We start from the raw sequence: 27054 nt of genomic DNA, 5'->3' as shown, positions 1-27054 counted from the left end.
CACTGTGGTGGTCATACAGAAAATTAAAAGATGCTTAACTTTTTGGTTTTGCCTCCATTAACATTCAGCTTACCTATAATTCTCTGCTTGGTTATCTTTCCAGGCCATTAATAGTGGTAGTAGATTCTAGTATACTATGAGCCTTCATGTATATAAATAAATTAAATAAATAAAATACGATTCTGTAAAGTTATGCATCAGTCTATGTGCAGCAATGAGAAGGCACACAGTGCCTTATATTTTTCTGAAATTACTGCTTAACAAGCTTTTGTAGATTACGGTGATGAAATTGCAATTGAGTTGAGAAGTAGTGTCGGTGCCCCGGTGGAAGTGATTCACAATTTCCAAGTGGATTTTGTATGGAAATCGACATCCTTTGATAGGTTGGTGCAGTTTTATTTAGGGGGCAGCTCTTGATTTTGCTTTTGGGGGGGAAGGTGAGACAGTGCCAAAGTGCACACTTGTGCCTCTCTTTTTCAGAATGCAGAGTGCCCTAAAAACATTTGCTGTGGATGAAACATCAGTTTCTGGCTACATCTATCACAAGCTTCTGGGTCATGAGGTGGAAGATGTTATAATTAAATGTCAGTTGCCAAAGCGCTTCACAGCACAAGGACTTCCGGATCTCAACCATTCTCAGGTTTGTCCTGTTCCACAGCAAACCCAGGAATTGGAATTAGAGTTTCAGGTGTTGGGTTTATAACCTGTTTGACTTCACAGTCTTCCTTACTTTTATTGTCAGGTGTATGCAGTGAAGACTGTTTTGCAGCGCCCCTTGAGTCTTATCCAGGGGCCCCCTGGCACAGGCAAGACTGTGACATCAGCCACAATTGTGTATCACCTGGCAAGACAAGGAAATGGGTAAGAGAGAAAGGACACGCTAGCTCACAACCAGAGGGCAGAATAGATTTACTGTAATCTATGATTAAAGGTCTGTGCTTTGGAATGTGGATGTGACACTTGTAAAAGGAGATGGGACTTTGACCATGCAGCTGCCATCTCTGACACCCTATCAAAACTTTCAAAAAGTCTAAATGCTGCTGTTCATATGCTAGCAACTGTTAAGAGGTCAGAGATGGGCTAAGACTGTAGTTCCTTTTTTCACTCAATCATAAATCTGTTAATCTTCATTGTGGGCAATTGTGCTGTCCTTAATAAGGGCCACTTTTGTGTAGTGGTTAAGGGGCTGGCCTGCAAATCAGGAAATTGTGATCCCATTTCTGGTCCCATTTTAGGCATGAATGTTGACTGGGTGACTTTGGGCCAGTTTCTCTCTGTCAGCCCACCTCACAGGGGAGTGGTTGTGAGGAAAATAGGAGGAGGAGGAAGTATTATGTATTATTGCTGCCTTGAATTATTTATAAAGTAATAAAGGCAGGATAATCTAATATTGGCAGATCTGTTTTTGTAATCTCTGTTAGCCTTTTGTTTATATTATAATTATAGTTTTGCAAGCGCTATCCCAAATGTAATAAATAGAGGTTTTGGTTGGGTGGAATTGTTTGCTCTCAGTTTTTCACCTAATCAGAGTTTCACGCTGTTTTCAAAGGCCTGTGCTGGTTTGTGCCCCAAGTAACATTGCTGTGGATCAGCTGACCGAAAAAATACATCAGACGGGGCTGAAGGTGGTGCGCCTGTGTGCAAAGAGCCGTGAGGCCATTGATTCACCTGTCTCTTTCTTAGCATTGCATAACCAGATCAGGAATATGGATAGGTAAGATGTTACTGGAAATGGTCTTGTCAGTATTTTTTATTCTTGCATTCATTCTGATGATCATAGTTTCATATTTTCCACAACTCTTCAGTTTAGCTCATTATGCTAAGAGTTCTTTGCTCTAGGGTTGAGTTTATTAAAAAGAATGAAGTTATTTGTGTCTTTAAATTAATTTTGAGACAGAAGTTTACATTTATTTTTTGTCTAATGCTGCCTTTTTTCCCTGTTGTGGCTAATGCCTCAGTGTTCATTCTTGTTGCCTTTGTGATACCTTAAAAGCAGGATGCAACTTAATGAAACAAGGATAGTTGTAACATTTCCTGTACTTACAGCATCCTAAGTAGTGCGTATTTTGTTTCTCAGCATGCCGGAGCTCCAGAAACTGCAGCAACTGAAAGATGAGACTGGGGAACTGTCATCTGCTGATGAGAAGCGCTACCGAGCACTTAAACGAACAGCTGAGCGGGAATTGCTAATGGTAATCATTTCCTTGTACTTAGCTGCTGTCCTGGTTCCTCACAGGACTTGATACTCTGTGCTCAAGATTGCTCTGATGCAGGTAGGTGAGCTGTTCCTTATTCATCTTCAGAGCAGCAAAAACAAAGAGTGATCATATCTCCAAACACTCTTCAGCAATGAAATCCTGGTGGGTACGGCACGCAATGCAAGGAAGCCGTATCATAGCTTAGTATAGAGAGTCAGGGGAGCAGTTGGTAGTAGCAGTGCCATATGTTCACAATCCTGAAACTTTGTGGTTTTATCCCCCTTAGAATGCAGATGTCATTTGTTGCACATGTGTCGGAGCCGGCGACCCAAGACTTGCTAAAATGCAGTTTCGTTCCATTTTGATCGATGAAAGCACACAGGCTACTGAACCAGAGTGCATGGTGCCTGTTGTTCTTGGGGCAAAACAGGTAAGCTGGGTCTGCTTTAAAAAATTACATTTAAAAAATTTTAAATCTTAAATTATTCAGTTTTTAAAGTTTTATTACATTGAATAAATTGTATATCGCCCAGAGCCTGTCTATGAGGGAGATAGGCAGTTAAGAACTTTGATATAGGAATAAGTAAATAAACATTTGGAAATTCCATTTTTTATTTAAGTATTTTTTTTCCTTTTTGAGTTTTGTTTGTACTGAGCAGGTTGCTTATGTGTGTGGTTTTTTTTAAAAAAATGGGCCTGCATGAACCTTCAGGAAGAGAATTCAGATTGTTTGAAATGGAGATTTTAGATACGGAGTCACATTGCACAATTGCCCACCTGCAAATACTAAATTGTTGTGTTTTAAAATTTCTGTCTAAATTTATATTTGGTGTGCTGCTTGAGAAGGTTTGAAAGGGGAATCCAGAATGAGGTAATTGATGAAGTCTGGAAAAAAATATGAAGCTGGATGGAGAGGGGAGAAAAAACCCCAAAGGCTATGGTAGAACTCAGATGGTTGTGGAGAAGAAGAATAAGTAGCTTTATTTTTTAAATTATTTATTAAATTTATATGCTCCCCATCTGCAATAAGGTGACTCTGGATCTCTATGTCAGGAGATTAAACAGGCATAAGTGAATGCCACCCATTCAATGGCTGAGACAGAATTACAAATAATCCTCGAATTACAACCATTCATTTAGTTGACTGTTCAGAATTACAACAGCATGGGGAAAAGGTGACATTTCTGGACCTCACACAAGTGTTGCAGTCACCCCCACTATCATATGATCAAAATTTGGCAATCGACAGTTCCACTGTCCCATTGTCATGTGACCCCATTTGCAACCTTCCCAGTTGCCTTCCAACAAGCAAAGTCGATGGGGGGAAGCCAGATTTTTGCTGAAACACCTGAATGATTCACTTAACACCTGCAGTTATTTGCTTAATACTGTAACAGAAAAGTCATAAAATCGTCTGTGACTCACTTAACAGCGGAAATTCTGGTCTCAGTTGTGGACGTAAGTCAAGGACCACCTGTAAATCAAAAGCGGATGAAAAGAAACTCTCCTCCCTTTCCTAGTTACCACTTGGAAACATGGACCATTCAAAGCTGCTTTCAGTCCTTGCCTTTCGATGGACACCTGATATTCAGTAGCTAGGACTTTCTGCAGATGGCAGGTGTGTGCGTGCATTGACCGGATCTCGTGCTTTTTCTTAGTTGATCCTGGTGGGCGATCATTGCCAGCTCGGCCCTGTCGTAATGTGCAAGAAGGCAGCTAAAGCAGGTCTGTCGCAGTCCCTCTTTGAGCGACTGGTGGTATTGGGCATTCGGCCCATTCGCCTGCAAGTCCAGTACCGCATGCACCCAGCCCTGAGTGCTTTTCCTTCCAACATCTTTTATGAAGGGTCACTCCAGAATGGCGTCACTGCAGGTAAATGGGTTTTTTTATATATATATGTATGCAGAGGGGATTTAGATTCCAGGGAATTTAGGTGTATTGGGGGGGCAGGCTTTAGTATCCAAGAAGCATCTCTGTCAATTGTATTTACCTGCGTTTCTGAACCGTGGGAACTTTTAAAAGGGATGGACTTCAGTTCCCAGCATTCCCCAGACAGCTATGCTGGCTGGGGAATGCTAGGAGTTGAAGTTCATCCCTCTTAAAGTTCCCACGGTTCAGAAACGCTGGTATAGACCTTGGGATACAGTTGATTATTGGGAGGGGGGAGGGGGTTGATGCTGCCGAGGTGCTTCTTTGAGATTGAAAAATCTCCATTTTAATCAAATGAAATAGGATTCACTGAAGACCTTTATACTGACGAATGAGTCCCATCTTTCCTGCAGCAGACCGTGTGAAGAAGGGGTTTGACTTCCAATGGCCTCAGCCAGACAAGCCCATGTTTTTCTACGTGACCCAAGGACAAGAAGAAATTGCAAGTTCTGGCACTTCTTATTTGAACAGGTAAAAAAGAAAGATCAATGGCAACCAATACGTTAGAAAGAAGGGAGAGGTTCGGTTGTTTTCTTGGTAGGCCAAGCAAGGCATCTCTTTTTAAAGTTAATAGAGTTGCTCTATTCAGAAATAGGAGAATGTGATTTAGTCAGTAGAGAAAGATTAACATTATTAACTGTGAGAGCCAGTTTGGTCTCATAGTTAAGGTGCTGGATTAGGTTAAGGTGCTGGACTAGAAGCCTGGAGATTTTCCATGAAAGCTGGCTGGGTAATCTTGGGCAGGAGAATATGTGTTTTAATAGCAATAGCACTTAGACTTATAAACCGCTTTACAGTGCTTTACAGCCCTCTCTAAGTGGTTTACAGAGTCAGCCTGTTGTGACCCCAACAATCTGGGTCCTCATTTTACCGACATTGGAAAGATGGAAGGCTGAGTCAACCTTGAGCCTACTGAGATTTGAACTGCCAAATTGCAGGCAGCTGGCAATCAGCAGCAATAGCCTGCAGCACTGCACTCTAACCACTGTGCCACCGAGGCTCATCCTATTTTAGGCATGAAAGCCAATGACTTCGGACCTATTCCTCTCTCTTATCCCATCTTACCTCTCAGGGTTGTTCTGGGAAAAATAGAAGGAAAGCATGTTAGGTATGTCCACTGTAAGGCTTGATTGCAAAGTAATAAAAGTGAGGGGAAATGTAATAAATAAAATCTTGTCCCTTCCTCATTTTAATATTTAGGAAAATGCTTTGCATATTTGAATAAACATACAAACTATATATAAGAAATTGAGTTCACTTTTCTTTCCTCTCCTCCCTTATCTTACAGAACAGAGGCAGCCAATGTGGAGAAAATAACCACGAAGCTACTGAAGGCTGGTGCAAAGCCAGATCAGATTGGTATCATCACACCCTATGAGGGCCAGCGTTCATATTTGGTGCAGTACATGCAGTTTAGTGGGTCTTTGCATACCAAGCTTTATCAGGTAGTCAGTTATGCTTTTCTTTCTTGATTCTTTGTATTCCCAGGTTTGCAGAAACCCAGTTGGTCTTTGCATTTGTTTCAAAGCGTATGTACTATAATTACAAATATTTTACTTGAAGTGGCGTAGTTAGGAACTTCAAAAAAAGAAACATACGTAGTTTAACTTCAACCTAGAGAAGACACCTATTTAAGTCCGTAATTCTTATTTGCTTTGGAGAGAGGGTTGTGACAATGGCTAGTATTTCATCCAGTGAGTATTCCCCTCCATTTCCATTTATTGAAATAAAAAATTTTGTAATGTGCGAGTGCACTCACTTCCCCCACACGCAAAGATGAAACAAGATTATTTCTGAGATTCTATTGTTTTGAAATACTGAATCTCAAAGTTAGAATCCTGAAGAGATGTTCCATATTCATGCAATATATGATACCAGTATTATATAGCGTTACTGAAATGTGGGAAAATGAGAAATTTGCTTTGAGAAGTCTTTCTCTCTTCTGTTCCCCCCCCCCTTTACAGGAAGTTGAAATCGCTAGTGTTGATGCTTTCCAAGGGCGAGAGAAGGACTTCATTATCCTCTCCTGTGTTAGAGCCAACGAGCATCAAGGCATTGGCTTCCTGAATGATCCCCGGCGTCTCAATGTGGCTCTCACAAGAGCAAGGTTTGGACTTTCCAGAATCATCCAATTCCGAAATCATCTCTGCTTTCAGAAACCCTTATTTACCCATATTGGATGGAACCAGATTGGGGGGGAAAAAACCATTTTTCAATCTGAAAAGATATTTTTCAAGTTGAAAAAAAATGTTCACTGGCTCAGGCAGCTATTAATTATACTTGTACGGCTGTTAAAAAGCTCTGCCAATTTTTTTTAAACTTCAAATGTATTTCATTTCATATTCATTTTAAATACATTATTTAGCTAAGAAATCTTGAGAGTTATTTGCAAAATCAAAGATAAAAAGGCAAGGATGTGTGTGACATTTCTTTGGTTTTCTCAAGTGTTTATGGGTAAATGTAGAAGACATGTTTGTGATTTTTACTTATCAAATTTGTTTGCTGCCCATCTCATAATTCAAGGCAACTCTTGAGTGGCTTATAACAAGATAAAACACAAACATTTGACAATTACAGATGTAAAAACTGGTTAAAATTACAAAAATTATGACGGCAGTTGAACCCCAAATTTATGTTGCTAAGCAAGTTAGTTGTTAAGTGAGTTTTGCTCCATTTTACGACCTTTCTTGCCACAGTTGTTAAGTAAAAACACTGTTGTTGTCGTCACATGGTTATTAAGTGAATTTGGCTTCCCCATTGACTTTGCTTGTCAGAAGATTGCATAAGGCGATTGCATGACCCTGCAACACTGCAGCCGTCATGAATATGAGCCAGTTGTCAAGCATTCAGATTTTGATCATGTGACTTTGGGGATGCTGCAAGTTTGTAAGTATGAAAAACAGTCATAAGTCACTTTTTTTAGTGCCATTGTAACTTTGAATGGTCATTAAAGGAATGGTTGCAAGTCAGGGACAAGCTGTAGTATTAAAGCTACAGTGCTGAATGAATTAAATTGAATACCAAAGAAAATAGTATGATAGGCCTATACAAATAACAAAATCAATGTACATACTAAAACTAGGAGAAACAATACTACCATTAGATTAAAATCAGTTTAGGTGATATCTCTGGAAGGCCCAGGCAACGACGGTCCTGAAAGGACACTGACTAGGAAGGCATTTTCCATATATGATATTTTCGTATCTCAGTAGTTATAAGCTGCCTGATTTAAAGAAAATACAATGGGCAATATTCAAGAGTGGGTCATCCTTGCAATATTAATAACAAGTAACTTGAAGTGTGAATGAGTTGGTAAGCAAGTAACCCTTCATAGTCTCTTAACTGTTGTCTTTTTAGATATGGGGTCATTATTGTTGGGAATCCAAAGGCACTCTCCAAACAACCTCTTTGGAATCACCTTCTGAACTACTACAAAGAGCAAAAGGTCTTGGTGGAGGGACCATTGAACAATCTCCGTGAAAGCCTCATGCAGTTTAGCAAGCCTCGAAAACTGGTCAACACTATCAATCCAGTAAGTTCCATGCAGAGCAGTCTTCTTTTTGAGCTTACTGCAAAAAAAAAAAAAAAAAATCTCATTCAGCAACAGAAATTTGGGGCTCAATTGTGTTTGTAAGTCGAGGACTACCTGTTTTATTCTAGAGGCCCCTTACAATAAAGAAGAAACTGCTTTAAGAACTGACTGGAGAAAGCGATTAAGACAATACTATCTTTGTGTTTATTTTTCCTGTGTAGGGCATTTATTATAAGAAAGATAGGGTTGAAAATAATGATAACTAGAATCAAAGTAGGAATTCATACACAGCTGTTGTATGGATAATACCATTTCACTGAAAGTGAGGAACTCATATGAGTTCATGAAAGTAAAAACTGGAAGGTGAACATCTGGAATAATGTTAAATGTTAACACAAAAAAAATAATTTCAACCTATAGTTTTTCTGATTGTAAAAATGAGAGCAAACAAAAGTGACAAGTTTCTTTTTTTTAGGCTTAAGAATATAGGTAGTCCTCATTTATTGGCCACAATTGAGACTGACAATACTGTCACTAAGTGACTCATCATAAAATGAAAAGTCATATCACCATGCCTGACATATGACAGCAGTTCTGGCTGTGGTCATTAGAGAATCACCTGTGATCATTAAGTACAATGTCACTGACCATGAATTGTGACTTCCTGTTGGCTTCACCGTTGACTTTGGTTGTTGGAGGCAAGCTGTGAAGGTTGCAAATGGCAATCATGTGACTGTGGGATGCTGCAGCTGTTGTAAATATGTTCTACTTGCCAAGCTACTGAATCCCAATCTTGTAACCGCAGAAAGTTGTGATGGCCACAATTTAGAGGACTGGTCATACGTCTTTTTTCAGTGCTGTTGTGATTTTGAACAGTCATTGAATGAGTGGTTGGAAAGTGAGGGCTACCTGTTTTTAGAAGTTGGATAGTATGCTGGAGAAATAGAGGCAATAAAGGGAAAGCTGGTAATAAAGTTAAATAAGATTATTAAGAGTGATAATATTTCACTGACAAAATAGAATAAGCAGTCCTCATTCCAATAATAGCATATAGTTGTGAAAAGTGGTGTGTGGAATTACTGTTTTTATTCTATGTTAGGTTTTTGTTTTTCCTAAGCCGCCCGGAGTCACTGAGAGTGAGTGTGAAGCCATACAAATTTTCTAAATCAACAAATACAATAAAACCCTGGAAAAAAAAAACAAGAGAAGAAAGAGATTTCAAGAAGCCTGAATGGATGCAATCACCAGAGTTTAGGCTCACCACGAGGGAATCTTTTACCTTTGCTAACAGTACCATGGACTGCAAGTCACTGAGTCCCGGATCAAATGTGAAAGATGATACCTAATTTGTGGTGCTGTCCTTAGGCCATGCAGTTAAAAAACAAAACTCATGCATATTCCTTAGTATCAGGTGACAGGAGAGCAGTCAAACAAAAATTCAGCAAAAATCCCTCCAAAGCAACATGCAAATTTGTGTATTTTGAAATGCAACCTCTTGTTTCTATAAGATATAGGTAGTCCTTGACTTAGGACCATAATTGAATCCAGAATTTATATTGCTAAGTGAGAAGTTAGTTAAGTGAGTTTTGCCCCATTTTACGACTTTTCTTGCCACATTTGTTAAGTGAATCACTGCAGTTATTAAATTAGTAACATGATTGTTAAGTGAATCTGGCTTCCCCATTGATTTGCTTGTCAGAAGATCAGATAAAAGATTATTACCTGATCCCGGGACACTGCAACAGTCATAAATATGAACCTGTTGCCAAGCATCCGAATGTAAATCATGTTACTAAGAGCATGCTGCAATGGTCGCAAGTGTGAAAAATGGTCATGTCACTTTTTTCAGTGATTTCACTAAATGAACTGTTGTAAGTCAAGGACCACCTGTGACAAGGGCATACAGAAGGTACAGGCAACCTAAAGCTCACCAATAATACTGCACTGATGGTATTTACTTTTATATCACCTCACCAGTGCTAGAAATAAGCATAGGCATGTTTCATAATCTTCTGTGTGCCAAAAGCAGAATCCAGGCACGTGACATGGCAACCTCCAAAGCTTATCAAGTCTGCTGACTGTTATCCCTTTCTGTTAATCCATGTGAGACACGCAGTGCTGCAAAGAAAAACTGCTAGAAGATGGACGTTCAAGAACCTGGAAGCATGGGTTGCCACCTCCTCTTAGCTTCCCAGCCCCTGGAAGAGAACCAGGAAGGGAATATTTGCACATGAGTGACTAGCTAGGCAGCTGAAAAAGAGGGTTTCCCAGTGTTGGCAACTTTAAGACGCATGGACTTCAATTTCCAGAATTCCCCAGTCTTACAGTTGTCAAGTTTGGGAAACCCTGTAGTAGAAGTTGGGTTACATCACACAAATCAAAACTGATCAGCTTGAAGCACGGTGAATTTGAGAAGATTTTAAACTCACTGGTGTGGCTTGAAGGTGAAAGTCTTGAAATAAGGAACTCGGATAAAACTTGCAAATGTTAGAAAGACGAACTATTTTAATGAGGCTAACCAAAATGCTCAGTGAAAAATAGGGATTGCTTATTAGAGAGTTAGTAGATTGAATTCTCCAAGTGGAATATGATAGTTAAGAATGCAGTTTACTGAAGTAGAAAGACAGAATTGGAATGTATGTTAAAGTAACCAGTCTTGCTCAGAAATCCAAGTAAATAGAGATATAGGGAATATCTGGGCTACAACAAGAAGCAAATATATGCCAGTCTGCTATTAATATTGATTTACACACACCATACTAAGGAGAAGATCGAGGTAGTGTTCTCCAATATTTCTTTTTAAAGTACAGATTTTTCAAACAAACATGAAAAGCAGCGAGGAGAGATTAAGTGGGTAAACTAATCTGGACCTGATTCTAACTTAATTAGAAGACTTGGCTGAAATGAAAGTAATAGGAAGAGTGGGGAAAAAATAACCATTCAATGTATTTTAAGGATTTTTAAAGCTGCCCATAATCAGTCGCAGAATTTCATGACAGATGAAGCAAGTGGGAAAAGACTCAGCTTGGGATGGAGACTCTTATTATAAAGGAATATAATTACACAATGACAATGATAATGATAATTCCAATGAGGGGAAAAAAGGGAGGACAACTGAAAGTGCAAATGTGGCTATGCAAAAAGCTTTGTGAAGATCTCTCAAGAAAAAAGGCTGCTCATGTACAAAGAATAATAGAAGGACAAGTTACCAGCAAGAGTGGTTGTTAAGTTACCTGGAAGAGTCATTTTACAAGAAATGGAATATACGTAGCTCAGGATTAAATTTTTGAGGGTTGAGGAGGTATAATTTTCTCCTTAGTAGTTCCTTGATTAGGGTTCTATTTTCTTGTTAATCACTCAGCCCAGTACAGCATAACTAATACAAAGTATGAAAAGAATAACATGATAATATATCAAAAACATCTCGGAAATAACCAACAGACTGTTACAAACAGATGGCATCACCATAGCATGCAAACCAACAAAAGCCATTGAAAACATCTTCAGTAAATCAAAAGACACAGTAGCCCAGGAAGAAGATCATCTACAACAGCGGTCACCAACTGGTGGTCCGTGGACCACTGGTGGCCCGTGAGAAAATTTTGGTGGTCCGCAGAAAAATTGTTTGCATTTTTAATATTGCACTAAATCATGGTTACGGCCCCTGGGATGGATACATGCAATGAACATTTGTGTTGCTGCAGAGAGTCTCCCCCTTCTGGGTCTTCTTGTGTGGGTCAGAGGGGGGCAGAAATTCCAACTTTGGGTCTGTTTCGGCCTCCTGGTGCGGGGCTTTGGGCGAAGGCTGGAGGGAAGCACTGCTGGTGGTGAAGAGCTGGAGGGCCTTGTTCCAGTGGGACTGCATCATGGCCTGGAACTGGCTGACCATCTCAGCCCGCTGAGCCTCAGGCGCATGTACCTGGCCTTGCACTCCTGCAGGTCTTCACTCTGCTTGGAAAGCCTATGCCCCTAGTCCTCAGTGAGGTGCTTCTGCTGAGCCGCCTCCTCAGTCAGATCCAATTTGAACTGAGCTGTTTTGCCAACTCTTTCTCGTGGTGGCTGCTTAGCTCCAATAACTGCTTCCTGTTGGGGCCCTAAGGAGCCTGGGTGAGGAGCAAGGAGTTGGGCACACCCACCCAGACGGTCATTAGGCAGATCATATTAGTGGTCCACAGAATTTAAAATTATGAATTTAGTGGTCCCTGAGGTTCAAAAGTTTGGTGACCCCTGATCTACAATGTAAGGACTGTCACAACTGCTATGTAGGACAGACAGGCAGAAGACCAGCAGAGCACTGTCAGAAGATAGGATGAAAATTCCACATGGACAGATTCAACCATAGTTTCAGCTGGGAAACTATAAGCATCCTAGACTAAGCTAAATGCAAAATGCTAGGGAATTCAGGAAGTTTGGCATTCAGACAAATCAATAGACACATAGAGATAAGTCACATTTACATATCATTCAAAAGAGACAATAAAAACACTAAGAACGGAACAAAAACACCAGAGTACATCCTGTCCATCAGCAAATACCCAGATAATTGGGGATTAACACCAGGAAACAATCAAGCAAAAAGTTCTACCTTAATGAAGCAACTACCAGGGAGAAAACCCCACCCCCACCAACATTGGTAGGACAAGCGCATATAAACAGAGTAAACCCACACCACCACTTACTAGCACTGATTATGTTATCTAGTTGGGCAATGAAACATCTGCAAACAACCAAGCTCAGAGAGCACTAAGGACTCCACATATTCACACAGATAAATTTGGACTCAGTGGCTTGGAGAACGCCTTCAATTTCTGTTATATGATAAGTTAGTCACTCCACCCATATAATCAGTAAATTAAGTAAACATCTGTTTTAAACTGATTCAGATCATGAGTCATCTTGCATAAGGCAGCAGAAGCAGCAGCTTTGGGGGCATCTCCCATGTATCTTTTCTAGCAAAACTCGAGCCCTTTGCAGAGCTGGCAGTAAAGCTGTATAGCAGTACATTGTAAACGTGTTCAACAGTCCTATAAGGAAAGTTTATTTGATAGACTTGTATGCCGCCCATCTCGCCTAGAGACAAGAAGTTAGTCTTCTCTCTGTAACTATTCCAGATGTTTGTGACAGAACAAAAATAGTTTTTGTTTCCTCTTCATACATTTTAATTTGCATTCTGTTTTAGGGAGCCCGGTTTATGACAACTGCTATGTATGATGCCCGTGAAGCTATTATCCCTGGATCAGTTTATGATCGCAGCAGCCAAGGTAAGAGATGTTAGCGCTTTCTGTAATCCAGATAAGTGATACATTGGCTCCTAGGCACAAAATACCGTATTTTTCGGAGTATAAGACACATCCTTTTCCCCCCTAAAAGGGGGTGAAAATTTAGGTGCATCTTACGCACCAAATGTAGCCCTGCCTACTCACTGGCCCCCACCTTTTGGCCTCTGCCTCGCAGCAGTTTACCTCCTTGCAAGCAAACAGCAAGAAAAAAAAAGCTCCTTTCAGCTTCAGCACAGCCTAATTAGCACAAGTTGTTTGGATGGGCCTCCTGACTCTCAGCTGATTTGCTCTTAGCTGTTTTGCTCAGGGCTCTGCTGCTTGCTGCAAAGAAGTAAATTGCTGGGAGCAGATTTTTTTTCCCCCTTGTGCTAATCAAGCTATGCTGAAAACGAAAATGAAACTTGCTCAGGCAGAGGGAGATTTCTTTTTCTTCTTTTCTTCACCAAAAAAGGTAGGTGCGTCTTACACTCTGAAAAATACGGTAGCTAAATTCCTAAACTAGTTACAGCCTGCCTTTTGCCTTCTGCGGTTGTTAATTGTTCTGATTTGTTAGTTTGTTCAGTGGGGTTGCTTGCCAAGAGCAACTCACCTTTGCCCAGTAGATTTGGTGGGATACATGCTACGGATTTTCCATGTGCCATTCCATGTGCCAAATCAAAAGTTATCCCATTTTGTACAAGGAGAGAAAAACAAATCCGGGTAAAAGAAATATATTACAGCAGCTATCTTATCTTAAAACTACTCACCATCTTTCTCCCCCCATTCTCAGGCCGGCCCTCCAACATGTATTTCCAAACCCATGATCAGATTGGGATGATCAGTGCTGGGCCCAGTCACGTCACTACCATGAACATTCCTATCCCATTCAACTTGGTGATGCCTCCCATGCCACCACCAGGGTACTTTGGACAGGCCAACGGACCAGCTGCAGGTGGGATGTTTGCAGGTGCAAATTATTTTGTTATGCACGGGGGTGGGTGGGTGGGTGGCAGAGGGAGAGAGAAAGGATTGTAATTTGCAACCTCTGGCAGATGTCATTAAATGACATGTCTCTAGCTTGACATTTAGAAGATTTCATCTTCAGTACACATGTATGTATTGATCAATTGACTGGCTTTTTTTTTTAACCACAATTTCTGAATTCTCAGCAGTATCCAAATACAAAAAAAAGTACAAACAAAAATATAAGAAAAGACAACGACCATAAAGTGAGGTGTCCAGCCTTGTCAGCTTTAAGATTGGTGGACTTCAACTCCCAGAATTCCCCAGCCAGGCTAGGGAATTCTCGGAGTTGAAGTCCACCAGTCTTAAAGTTGCCAACATTGGGTACCCTGCTATAAATCATTGAAGGGCATCACAACTCCAGTGCCCTCCATAAGTAGTAGAGCAGTGTGATATATATGAAATAAAATATATTGTCAGTGAAAGAGGTTTACTCCCAAGATTGCATTGTGCTCCATCAGCAGGCCCTTGTAAATGAAGCCGACTATTAAATTTCTGTGCATCTGACTTGTTCTGATCTTGCTTACTTCAGAACCAGAAAGCAACTCCTCCTTTTACATATTTTTGTCAAACAGAGAATAAAATTATCGCTGACAATTAGCCTTGAAATTGCTGTGTGTGTGAGGGAAGTTAACACTCAGCAACATATTCTGCTTAAGAGCTTTGTATATAACTTTTTAACTGGAAAGGCAGGTTTTTAGTTGGGAATTTCTAGCACGGGTGGGCAGTTAATTTTCCCAAACTGGGACTGTTGTGGAGGGCTGAGCCAATAGGCCTAGGAAGGTGCAAAGGCATGCACACACGCATATATGTATTTTTTTTTTAAAAAAGTTGCCTATTGCGGGATGGGCAGGGACAGTCAAAGAGCCAGATGTGCCCAGGTCTGTTGTAGCATATTTAAGATTTCCTTCATATTATATGTTTAGTACTTTCATGCACATAGAATGTGATCTATCCTAGATGTAGATACCACCTACCCAGTTGGAGTCCAGTCTTGCCAAACAAAGTTTTAACTCTGTGTACAAGTAGTCCTTTACTTACGGCAGTTCATTTAGTGAAAATTTGAAGTTACAACGGCAGTGAAAAAAGTGGCTTACGACCGTTTTTCACGCTAATGACCATTGCAGCATCCCCATGGTCGCCTGATCAAAAGCCTGACGGTTGCAGTGTCCCGGAGTCATGGGATCACTTTTTGCAAACCTAACTTATCAACTGCAGTGATTCACTTTAACATCTGTGGCAAGAAAGGTCGCAAAATGGGGCAAAATATCACTTAGCAAATATCTCACTTAAAACAACAGAAATGTTGGGCTTAACTGTGGTTGTAAGTCGAGGACTACCTGTATTGAGATTTGGTTGTCCTTGCAGGACGTGGAAACCTGAAAGGCAAAACTGGCCGTGGTGGGCGACAAAAGAATCGTTTTGGGATTCCAGGACCCAGCCAGTCGAACCTCCCCAACAGCCAGGCCAGCCAAGATGTGGTCTCCCAGCCTTTCTCTCAGGGCCCCTTGACTCAGGGTTACATCTCCATGAGCCAACCCTCGCAGATGAGCCAGCCTGGCCTCTCCCAGCCAGAATTGTCACAGGTAACATTTGCTTCTCAGGTGCTGCTTGGGGAAGTTATTCTGAGTTCTACAGAGATGTTAAGTGGTGGCACAATCTTCTTGATTTAAGATCCAAGAGAGGTTTCCTCTAAAGGCCAAACTTCTTTTGCTACCTGTTGTATGCAAAATGTGTTAAGACTATTTACCCCCATTAATGCTAGATGTTGCAACCTGACATCTGAAGAGTACAGGATTGGGAAGACTGCCTCAAATTGTCTTGTGTCTAGTGTTTAAGAATCTCCTCTGATCAATCTTTCATTTGAGAAATTTACTTACTATCCTGCACAAGTGGGCTAAGTATCATAAACCATTGAGATCAGTGGTGAAATCCAAATTTTTTTACTACCAGTTCTGTGGTGGGTGTGGTGTGGTGTGGTATGGCATGGTGGGACTGGCAGGGGAAAATTTCCATTCCCTTCCCTCTCCTGCGGGAAAGATATTGCAAAATCTCCATTCCCACCCCAATCTGGGACCAGCCAGAGGTGGCATTTGCTGGTTCTCCGAACTACTCAAAATTTCCACTACTGGTTCTCCAAACTGCTCAAAATTTCTGCTACAGGTTCTCCAGAACCTGTCAGAACCTGCTGGATTTCACCCCTGATTGTGATGATGACAAAATTGGGAAACATCCTTCTAGATATCTGCTAAATTGGTTCTTAAACAGTTTTGAATTGTCTATCAACGGTTTTAATCTTGAATTATTCTGCTGCTCTTCAGAAGTCCTGAGTTGCTTGTTTCCTCATTGTTTCTGTAAAATGGTCGCTTCTACCAGACTTAGGAAAAGAAAACTAAGTATATCTTAGTTTTATCAGTATCTCTCACCTCATGGCTCAGTAGATTTTTCTGGATGAAAAAAAATATGCTTATTTAAAATTTTGTTTATTTTTTCTCTCTTCAGGATAGTTACCTTGGTGATGAGTTTAAATCTCAGATTGACGTGGCCCTGTCGCAGGATTCAACTTACCAGGGGGAACGCGCATATCAACATGGAGTGACGGGGCTGTCACAGTATTAGAGTGTAAGGTGGTTTAAGGGGTAAAAAATAACTTGATAGTCTCATCAGTATCTCTTGCCTTCTCAGCTGCTCTGAATAGTCAAGCCTCCCATACATAAGAGGAATCTGTAAATAGATGTTCTTGGATTGTTTTGCTTCTTTTTGCTTATTTAAGATTGCTGACTTAATTTGTGGCTATGAAGATGCTAATAATATTCAACTAGAGACGACAAAAAGAGGCTAAGGAGAATAATAGAATAACAGAGTTGGAAGGGACCTTGGAGGTCTTCTAGTTCAACCCCCTGTTCAGGCAGGAAACCTTATACCATTTTAGACAAATGGTTGTCCAAACTCAGTGATGGAGCACCCACAACTTCTGGAGGGAATCTGTTCCATTTAATTATTCTAACTGCCAGGAAATTTCTCCTTAATTCTAGGCTGATTCTCTCCTTGATTAGTTTCCAATTCGCTTTGCGTTTTAGTCCCCAACTCAGGAAAAAGTTCCAAGATGACAAAATTACACTCCCCTTTTTTTCCTTCAGATCCAATGCAACCTCAATATTAGGTTCTGCTGAGAAAAACATCTTGCTTTTATAATATTTTTGAGATTTGAAAAAAACAAAAAAATGTTTTTCCTCTGTCTCCTAAGTCTCCGTTTGGGAATCCCCTGTGAAATTGAATGGGTAAATTTTGGTTTAATCAAATGAAGCATTTCATACGAGGCATCATTCTGTGGTGAAACTTCCTACCACAACTTATATTCCATTAGAGTTGGACAGCTAATAAATTGACATGAATCAATAAACAGACCGTCTTTGAAACATTAAAAACCTTAATAGATGGGCAATTACCAATAGCTGTTGATCAGGCTATCTGAATGGAATTGTCACAGAGAGAGGCAGTTTTTTTCTCCATATTAAATGCAAGTCCCACATATCAATTGTTTCTATCATTTTGGGGTTTTTTATTATGTAAAGGGCCCAGTTCTTTACAATTGTGAATACAAACATTCTACTAACAGCATAGTTTATGATTCACTTCTGGGCATATTTGGGCCTCTTGAAGAAATATGAATGCCAACATATGAGAAAGTGCTACTTTGGAAGTGGTGTCAGTGTCGTCTTGGTTTAAGATTTAACTGTAGTTTTACTATTGTAATTCATTTATAACATTTATAGGCTGTCCCAGCCTGTTATGGCACTGATAATACATTATTATTAATGAATGAGCTATGCCCATTCGTTGAACTGTTTTTGATGAGGAAAGTTTTCAGAAATTTAACCAGAGCTTGTGATGTTGATGACATCTTTCTCTTTCCTTTAGGTTGAAGGAGAAGAGCTAAGCTTATGTGGAGCTTAGTTCAACAGCAATTTATTCAGGGTAATAAAAATAAAATAAAATGGATACCTGTTTTCCACTGCTAAAACTGAAGCGACTCTGTGAGAGCAACAGGAGAGAGGGATAAAAAGAGAGAAACCAACGGAGAGGAGAAAGACGAGCGAGAGAGCGAAAGAGAAAGAAGAGAGCCCACTGCTAGCTCACTGAGGCAAGGAGACTGACCGGAGATGGGAAGAGAAGCACCGGAGGACCAACTGGCACCTCACTGGGAGGGAGAACTAACTCGCCCTGGAAGAACTGAGTGGTCAGCGAAGTTCCCTGTTCCCTCCCCTGCCACCAACACACCCACTGAGAAAGAGAGGAAGGGTCTTAGAAGAATCATTTCATTCCGTTCGTATTGCAAGCAGGGTTTCACAGTTAGAACAGGTGGGGAGAGGAAAACACCCATCTCAGAGTTGTTCATGTACCAATCTCTCCGTTTTTTGTTTTCAAGAGAAGGAAAGAAAGAAGGAAGGAAGGAAGGAAGGAAGGAAGACCTTGTTGGCCTTTTTAGGAACAAGCACACCATCCAAGAGAAAACGTCCTGAAGCTTGTGGGGAAGCCAGCTGTGACTGGTACTCGACTCTGAGATGTGGGGGTTTTGCTGTCCAAGATCTGGCTTTGAGCCTCGTGCGGCTTCACCCACAGTCCGAATGGCAAAGATGGGGTGGTTCTTTTTTTCTTTTTTTAAAAAAAGAAATTCTTTCAAAGAAGCACTGGATATTTTTTTAGAAGTTTGTCTCTGAAATTTAGTAGTGGACCTGGAGGAAAATCCTTGTTTTGAGATGCTAAAAAAAACAAACCAACCGTAAAAGATACATATATATATCTATATCTGTACGTTTAACGCAAGTTAGAATACCAATCTCTTCTGTGTGATTTCAGTCAATCAAACTCTTCTTCTTGGGGTATCTTGCAAGGAAGCCGATTGCATCCTGCCAGTGCAGTGGAGAAATCAGAACGGTGTTGTCAGTTTTCATTGGTTCCTGCCTGGGCTCTTCTCTGGGCTGTTGGTTTAAGGTATCTGCTTTACAAAAGGGAGAGGAGTATCTTGTGCCCTTTGGCCCCTGAGAAAGAAGAACGCTGGGATTGACCTGCTTTTTTTATTAGTTGCTGCCGACATTGGGAAAACTGTAGTGGAAACAGGGGATTATATTGGTTTTGAAGTAAAGCTTCTCTGATGATATATTGAGATAGTTTGGGGAGGAAGAGCAGGCAGATATTTTAAGGGTGGCCACTCGGGGGCAAAAAAATCTATCTTTGGCATGGAGGGTATATTTTTCTTGAAGTTCAGCTGTGGAATGAGCATCAGAAATTTAAACGAAGCTGGAGACCACGTGAAGGTGCAGGACCCTCAGTCAGGCTCCTTTGATTTATCATTTCAAATCCCAACTGGAAAAGGGCCAATTTATGAAAGAAAAAAGGGGGAAAAAAACCATGAAAAAAGTCACCTTGGCTCACAGCAGAAAGCATGCATATCTGCAATAAAAATATTGAGAATGCTGGCCTGTTAGCCTATGATTGGTTTGATTTTTCTTGCCACCAAAGGTGGAGTTCCTTTATCAGAGACAGTTTGACCAACTGCCCAGTTGTGGGATTTTTAAAAACCCAAACAAAATGAATTTAGGTTTCTTTTCCAATCAAAGGGCTCTAAGCGTCCATTTTAACTTTTTGTATATGTTGAGGAATCCCCCTAGCTTTACATGAATGAACTTTAGAACCTCCTCTTTATTTTAAAAATTTGGACATTTGTGTAATGTTCGTTCCCACTTTTGCCCTAATGCCCTGCCCTCCAAAAAAACAACAAACCCTTGACACCATTATGCAAGAAAGCCTATCTGGCTTCTTTTGCCCATTTAGCATTCACCGGGCCTTGCTTTATATTGCAGGTTTTGGAAGAGGGGAACACATGAATTGAAAATCTGCAATTGTTCTTATTAATTGAAAACGTCTCCAGAGTTTAGACTTCTACCATGTGTATGGGAAAGGGAGACAGGCCACCTTCCTGCCTGAAACGTGGAATCTTTATTCCGACTGTTGGAGAACTGCTTGTTAATTTCTTTTCTTCTACCATCCCCTTCGCTGTGTGGCTGTGTAGATTTTTGAGCTAGACTAAATGCTAAACCTCTTTGTGCAATGCAATCCACTCGTCCTTTCACTGTCTTCCTAACCTCCTTCCCCTTCCCTCCTCACATTTCACTTAGGTAGCAATGCTTGCCTCTTCGTGTTGATTTCCCCCCCTCCCCTTTTGTAGAGGTTATAAAATGCTGAGTTTCAGTGCAAAACCCCACCAGAACATCAGTGCTAGCGCGGTGCTGATTTTTTTTTTCTGTCTCAGTTTGTTTTAAAATCTGTTTCTCATCAAATTAATAAAAAACGCTTGCATTCTGTGCCTGTGGACTCAAAATTCTGATGTTTATAGTTGTTAAGATGTGTAGTAATAAACCTACAAGGAGCTTTCAGTCAGAACAGTTCAATATTACAGAGAGAGAGGCGCACACACATTCATCTTATATTTTTTAAATTGTATTGGCTTTTGCCAATTACCCTCTTAAGAAAGATTTAACGAGCACTCCATATTCCTGCAACTAGCGCTTGGGAGCAAATGAAGATTTGCTCCCGAGTGCTAGTTGCAGGAATATGGTATGCTCGTTAAATCTTTCTCTTTTATTCCAAGTTTCTCTTGGAATTTTTTACATAGTATTGTGCTGGAGACTTCCACTTCTTTAATCTGCATCAAATATATATACAGGAATAATTTGTAGTGTTTTTTACTGGAGTCATTGGCCACACCTGCTTTTTTTGTTAACTAGGGACTACTACAGCATATGCTGTGCATTTTATATTGCAATTTTAAAATCCAGTCCTGTCTCCAGTCTCATCCCTTCAGCAAGATGTATTTAGTAGTTAGTAAAAGGTGAAGATTCAGAATCCAAAATCCATGTACCTTTGCATTCCTTAGTGGCCTTTCACACTTAGCATTGATACTTCAGAATTTTCGTATCAGATTATGGTGGCTGCTAGCTTTAAAAATGCATGCAGAAGCCCTGGATGGCAGCATCAGCATCGTTTGCAGAAGTAATATTACTGCAAATATTAAATACTAAAGATGTGCCCAACAGAAAAAAATCTTTTGTCTATCTGCTGCAGAAGAGCAACTGGTTGGCTAGTGCTGTAAACAAATTTATTAAGACTGGTCTAGCAGATTCTTCCCATGTTCTTTTGATAAGCATAGTGCTTGGTGTTTGGTCTTAGGTCTTATTTTAGAAATCAAGCAATCCCATGCAAGCAAATTTGATGGAATTCGGTTTGAAGGAAGATCGTGAACAAATAACACAAGCTTCACAATGAGTTTTTCTTTATTTAATAACCAAGATAAAAGAATTTTAAAATCAAATCATACAGCAATTTAAAATATATTACTTTTGTAAAACTAATTCTGGTTGTTTTGGTTTTGGGAATAATTAACAAATTACTTAGCTCATATTTAAAAATAGATTAATGGTGATGTAAGACATAGCTTTCCCATAAATTGTACACAACTCTAGCAATTTTGCATCCCACTTTAAGATCCCATAACTACATGGATCCTCTATCCGCTCAACCAGGTGATCGTAACTGAACATCTGGTGGCTCAACTAAAGATACAGCAGGAAAGAGGCTGATGAAACAGCAACTGACCAAGGAGAATCTGGTGAATCATCTTACCGACAGCCACATTCATCCACCACCATATCCTCATAATGTCTCAACACGACGTTATCATTGTTGTCATAGTACAGGACGGAGATTGGTGAAAGGCGGACGGGGACGCAGCAAGGCTGAGGGGTCCCGGCGGGATCAAGAGAATGTACAATGGTTTGCAAGATGGCATGGTTGGTACTATTGAGTTCCTCGGTCAGGGGAAAAGGGCATTCGCCGAGGCAGTAGTTGGCTAGGTAACCTTGTGGAGCAATGATCCAATTCTCCCAACCGACTTCGGTGAAGCTGATGTACAACCGGCGGGGTTTGCAAATGTTGCTGGCAGAGACTGGCATGTAGTAAGTGCTGCGTCTTTTCCTGGGGTTTTTGCACTGCCCAGGAGTGAGGGAAACCACCAACAGGGAGGTGCTGAGTATGGAATTGAGCTTGGAACATAAGCTGCTCTCGGGTGACGCCGGGAGGCTAATTTCGAGGAACAAGCCCAAATTCTTGGATGGAGTCTGCCATTCCTTCGCCACCTCGGTCAAGTTGAAGGCAAAGGACTTGCGTAGGTGGACGAAGGATTGCTCCACCAGGAGCTGGCGGCTGTAAGTATGGGCCGGCATGCCACGCAAGGTCACCTGGGGAGCCCGATACAGGCTTAACTCAAAGGGATGAACCGAGCTGGAACCCTGGTACTGGTTGTGGCTGAACTGAATCTCCAGCTGGGCCAAGGTCAACTGTTCCCCTTCCTCCAGTGCAGAGAAATTAAAATATAGCCGTTTTTGTAGACATATCCAACTCTCGGGTTCTTCTCGGTGGATCAAGTGTCCTAGAATGGGTGTAGAAATCAAAAGCACTTTAGGGCCATCAGAATTGTAACCAGACAGAAAACATCTCGGGTAAGGGGAGAAGGGAACAACCATCAGACAAACTGCCACTCACTAAACATTTAGGACTAAAAGAAATTGATTTGTTTTTTAGTGCCTTAATATTTTTAATCAGTCTTTCTATCCCAGGCTACCACAGAGAGGAAAAGTCATTCCTGAAAAACAAAGGAGGAAGAGCTCCATTGTAAATGTACAGATAATCCTTGTTTAGTGACTGCCTCGTTTATTTTATTTATAAAATTTATAGGCCACCCATCTTTTTACTATTAACATTACTATTCCAACAAGCAGGGCTGGCCTAAATAATAATATTTTACTATTTTAATGGGTTGTTTTATTAGAGTTTTCGGCCAATTTATTTGTTTTAAATTGCTTTTAATTCTTATATTGTCATGGTTTTATTTCTGGCTGTACACCGCCCTGAGTGCTTCGGGAGAAGGGCGGTATAGAAATTTACTAAAATAAATAAAATAAATAAATCTTCCCTCAAGGTAACTTGATGGGTTAGCGACCATTTGCAGCTACAATGGCGATGAAAAAAGCAACAGGAAAATCAGAAAGTGCCGTCGTAACTTTGGTCACTAAGTGAGTTGTCCTAGTTCCACTGTTATGACATCATCTGTATGGCCACCAAGGTCATTCAGCCAAACAAACCTATATGGATTTGGATTGGTTTGGTTGGATCTTTCCTTGGATAAAGTTGGGTGCATATTCCACAATGCTGGAAACTGATGAAATGAGGCCGCCTACTTTGCTTCCACTTTGAATCTAATTGGCCAGATGCAAGAAAAAGGGAAAAAAAAAAATAGGAAACCCAGCCAACTTGGAAAAAAATACCAACTGAACATTTGGTTATCAGGCTGAGCATTTTTCTTTTAATCCATTAATTAATTGGATTAATTAGGGCTGCCCTAATACAGATTTCAGGGGTTGTGTTTAGCAGCAATTAGAAATGTACCTTCTAAAGCTACAACTTTATCCTTCAAAAATAAGATTTTATTCCTTCGTTACATTTTTATTTATGTATTTATTAAATGTATATGCCACCCCCATCTCGCCTAGAGGTGACTCTAGGGACTTGCCACCAAATAAAAACAACACGGTAAAACATTAAATTATAAACCTTAACGTTAAAATTAACTTTTAAAAAGATGGCAAGGAAGGGAAAAAGACGCACGCAGGGAGATGGTGATCGTGCAGCCTTTTTACCCTTTGGGATCTCAAAATAATAATGTTGAAGGGGGGAATAGAGAAATATTGCATCTTCCAAGTATGCAGCATTTCTCTCTACATTTAAAAAAACTATCTTATTGGTTAGAATCCTCATTTAGAAAGCTCTTTTGAAATGTGGATCAATTTAATTTAATTTTCCATTTTCTCCTTATTAAAACGGCTCAAATATTAGCAGTTCAATTGTCGTACAGAAATATAGTGTGGGTTTTCCTTTGCCCACCCCTCCTCCGCCCGCCTTGTTTTTCTCCGTGTTAACTCGTTCCAACGATCGCCCCGTTTTTGTTCAACGCCACGGCCGCTTCATTCAGCTTCCCCGCACAAGTCGCAAAATCAAGTACGCACATTCAAACGGGAAACTTCTCCAAATCCAATCATTTCTCCACACCCGCTAAACTTGATATGCTCCAACCCAATTTCTGAAGAAACAGGATTAGCTGATGCATAGCCATGCCACTTGATAAAGGCAATTGACCCTTATCAATATTTTGCTGGGCATTTCATTGATTTTGGGGGTTGGGGGGTGGGGTGTAACTGGAAGGCCGAGCTAACGAAGCGCATTCCCCGGAAAGGAGGAACTAGCCGTCCAGAAAGGGGGGGGGGGGAACCGGGCGGCATGTAAATTTAATAAATAAAGAGCTCTCTTTCTGCAAACTCGCCTGGCCTCCCTCTAGAACAGTGGTTCTCAACCTTCCTAATGCCGCGACCCTTTAATACAGTTCCTCATGTTGTGGTGACCCCCGACCATAAAATTATTCCTAAAACCATTGAAAATATGTGTTTTCCAATGGTCTTAGGCGACCCCTGTGAAAGGGTCATTCGACCCCCAAAGGGGTCCCGACCCACAGGTTGAGAACCACTGCTCTAAAATAAAACCTGAGAAAAGAAAAACCAAACGGCTGCAAGTTGCAATATGAGAGGAAAAAACCGGGCGGCGCGTAAATTTCATCAATGAGGCGCGCTCTCTTTTCTCCAAACGCGCCTGGGCTCCCTCTAAAACCTCAGGGCAGGAAAAGATTTAAGCGGTTGCAAGTCGCAGCGCTCATACTCGGGGTGAACCCTGGGTCAAATCTCTGGCCGATCCGCTCCACGGATTCGGGGGTTCAATGAGATCCCCAAAAAATAAATCCCAAAAAAATAAAACCAGATTCACACGCTCCGGGTTAGCAACGAAGCGCATTACGCGCGCGCGCCCCGAAACGCTTCGGCCGCCTTTGCGCTCCTCCTTGGATTTAAAAAAAAAAAAAAAAAAAAAGGCCGGCTTGCGAGTGAGGCTTTAAGGCGGGCTCGCACGTTTTTACAATCGTCTCCCATCCCGGTTTTTTTTTTCCCCGCACCCCGCCCGCCCCTTAGCCTACCTTGGTCGGGGAATATCCGAATGACGTTTCCAGGGACTTGAAATTCCTCCACCCAACACGGGTCGCGGGATTCCTTGGGCGCCTCGTTTCTTTTCTGGAACATCTTCCACAGCCAGGGCGGCACCGGAGCGGGCGATCTGGGGCTGGGCCTGGTTTTCAGGCCCAGGGATCTCAGGAGCACCGTTTCCTGAGGGTGCAAAGCCGCCCCTACTCCCGGGAAGATCCAGAGCAGCACCCCGAGCCCCACCAGGACTCCCAGGCATAGAGTTCCCATGGGGGAAGCGAGGGCAGATGCCTCTTTCTTGGCTGGAGAGGAAAAAGGCCTCCTGGTTGGGCAAGGAAGGACTTTCCTAGGGAGTTGGGAAGGAAGCTGGCCTGAGAAAGGGAAGTGGGTGGGGGGAGATCCAGCCTTTTAAGCATTGGAGGTGGACCCCCCTCCTTCCCCCCCCATGGGCCAAAGGATCTCTGGGGAGGGGCAGACTAGGCCCTGAGGCAATGATGGGCAGGCCTCCCTCCTGAGCAGAGATGGCTTTCAGGTAAGAGGTGGGGGAAGGGAAAACGGGGCTGACTTTCTCTTGATGCCCTCAGGCTACACAAGCCACCAACAGATACCTTTTAGCTACCAATGTTTTTTTTTTTTAAAAAAAAGCCTTAATCTGTGAAGAATAAGATTTGGAAGGGACCTTGGAGGTCTTCTAGTCCACCCCCACTGCTCAAACAGGAAAACCCTAGTCTGCTTCAAACAAAGCTCTGTTTGAACTCTTCTTAAAAAAACCTCCAATGTTGGAGCACCTACATGTTCTAGTCAACTAGTGGAAAGCCATTTCATTGATTAATTGTTCTATTGGGAAATTTCTCCTTAAGTTTTAGGTTGATTCTCTCCTTGATTAGGTTCCATCCATGGTAGTCTTGTTCTGCCTTCAGAACAAGAAGCAATGGTCTCAAGGGTCAAGGGTCTCCAACCTTGGCAACTTTAAGCCTGGAGGACTTCCAATTTCCAGAATTGCTTTGCTGGCTGTGGAATTCTAGAAGTTGGAAGTCCTCCAGGCTTAAAGTTGCCAAGGTTGGAGACCCCTGCAATGGATGGAACCAAATCAAGGAAAAAAAACCAACCTAGATTAATCCACCATTAACCCATCAATCATAGTACCTATTTAAAAAAAATACTTTCCACAGAGCTTGGCCCTTGGCAATGTGCTGACACCACATAAATCAGATTAACAGAGTTGGAAGGGGCCTTGTAGGACCATGGGTCCTTTCCTTGGCAAAGGCAATGTTGGCTGGGACTCTAGTGGTCTCCCATCCGGTTACGAAAGCATGTGACCGGGATGCAAGGCTTGGAATTAACCTTGGTGTATTATGTCTGGGGGGATTCTCAACCATCTAAGTCACGGGTGTCAAAAGTCGTGGCCCGCAGGCCGGATGCGTCATGCGCTGGCCACGACCACGCCCGGTTTACTGAAGGGGGGAAAAATCATACGTCACGTAACGAGGTGAGTTTGTCACCCCTGATCTAGGTCATGGTTGTCCCAAAGGTGCTTTTTCCAAATGGAAACTGGACTGCCTTGTTTTTTTTTTTTTTTTGAAAATGTTTCACTTCTCATCCAAGAAGCTTCTTCAGTTCAGAAGAGAAGCGAAACTTTTTTTTTTTAGGCACAAGGTTTATGTGTATTTAATGCAGCTAAATTTAATAATTTATTTTTTTTTAAAAAAAAAATTATTGACATAACACAAAACATAAATATACATGCATACAAACAAACATACTATACATAAACAAACTAAACATTAAAATCAAGTATAATACCTGAACTTTGATAGTAGAGTTATCACGGTAATTAAATATTTATATATCTAAATATGTATATCTTTCATTATATAACGATATTTATTTGACGATATGCAGTTCCATTTCCTCATTTTTGTGTTCTTGGGTGGTATTCCCTTATTTTATCTTCTTTTTCTCTAGCCAATCATACC

The 27054-nt window shown here is 41.2% G+C and overlaps 2 protein-coding genes across 5 annotated transcripts in view; one reads left to right on the top strand and one right to left on the bottom strand.

The window, feature by feature from the left end:
• Window positions 1-20305, top strand: part of UPF1 (UPF1 RNA helicase and ATPase) — a 34334-nt gene extending 14029 nt beyond the window's left edge. Inside the window, exons 9-24 of one of the 4 annotated variants that reach the window (XM_070944224.1) lie at window positions 275-383; window positions 481-640; window positions 743-861; window positions 1550-1714; window positions 2078-2192; window positions 2485-2628; window positions 3857-4070; window positions 4481-4598; window positions 5416-5572; window positions 6092-6234; window positions 7485-7659; window positions 12839-12920; window positions 13708-13869; window positions 15309-15526; window positions 16443-16562; window positions 17862-20305. In XM_070944224.1, the coding sequence (XP_070800325.1) occupies window positions 275-383; window positions 481-640; window positions 743-861; window positions 1550-1714; window positions 2078-2192; window positions 2485-2628; window positions 3857-4070; window positions 4481-4598; window positions 5416-5572; window positions 6092-6234; window positions 7485-7659; window positions 12839-12920; window positions 13708-13869; window positions 15309-15526; window positions 16443-16559 (2198 nt within the window). In that variant the 3' untranslated portion in view covers window positions 16560-16562; window positions 17862-20305. Of the gene's footprint in view, window positions 1-265; window positions 384-480; window positions 641-742; window positions 862-1549; window positions 1715-2077; window positions 2193-2484; window positions 2629-3856; window positions 4071-4480; window positions 4599-5415; window positions 5573-6091; window positions 6235-7484; window positions 7660-12838; window positions 12921-13707; window positions 13885-15308; window positions 15527-16442; window positions 16563-17861 lie in introns of all 4 variants that reach the window. The other 3 variants (XM_070944208.1, XM_070944215.1, XM_070944198.1) reach the window with 3 other exon arrangements.
• A 1176-nt stretch (window positions 20306-21481) lies between these two features.
• On the bottom strand, window positions 21482-25348 carry GDF1 (growth differentiation factor 1). Its single transcript, XM_070931835.1, has 2 exons — window positions 25075-25348; window positions 21482-22428 (listed from the first exon to the last, which is right to left on the bottom strand). Exons 1-2 carry the CDS (start codon window positions 25346-25348, stop codon window positions 21620-21622), a joined length of 1083 nt encoding a protein of 360 aa, XP_070787936.1. The 3' UTR covers window positions 21482-21619.
• Window positions 25349-27054: the final 1706 nt, after the last annotated feature.

This window comes from Pituophis catenifer, unplaced genomic scaffold (assembly GCF_029215685.1).
Source record: "Pituophis catenifer annectens isolate HBS135680 unplaced genomic scaffold, rPitCat1.0.hap2 SCAF_1, whole genome shotgun sequence".
Taxonomy (NCBI): Eukaryota; Metazoa; Chordata; class Lepidosauria; order Squamata; family Colubridae; genus Pituophis; species Pituophis catenifer.
This window is presented reverse-complemented; position numbering and strand designations above follow the sequence as displayed.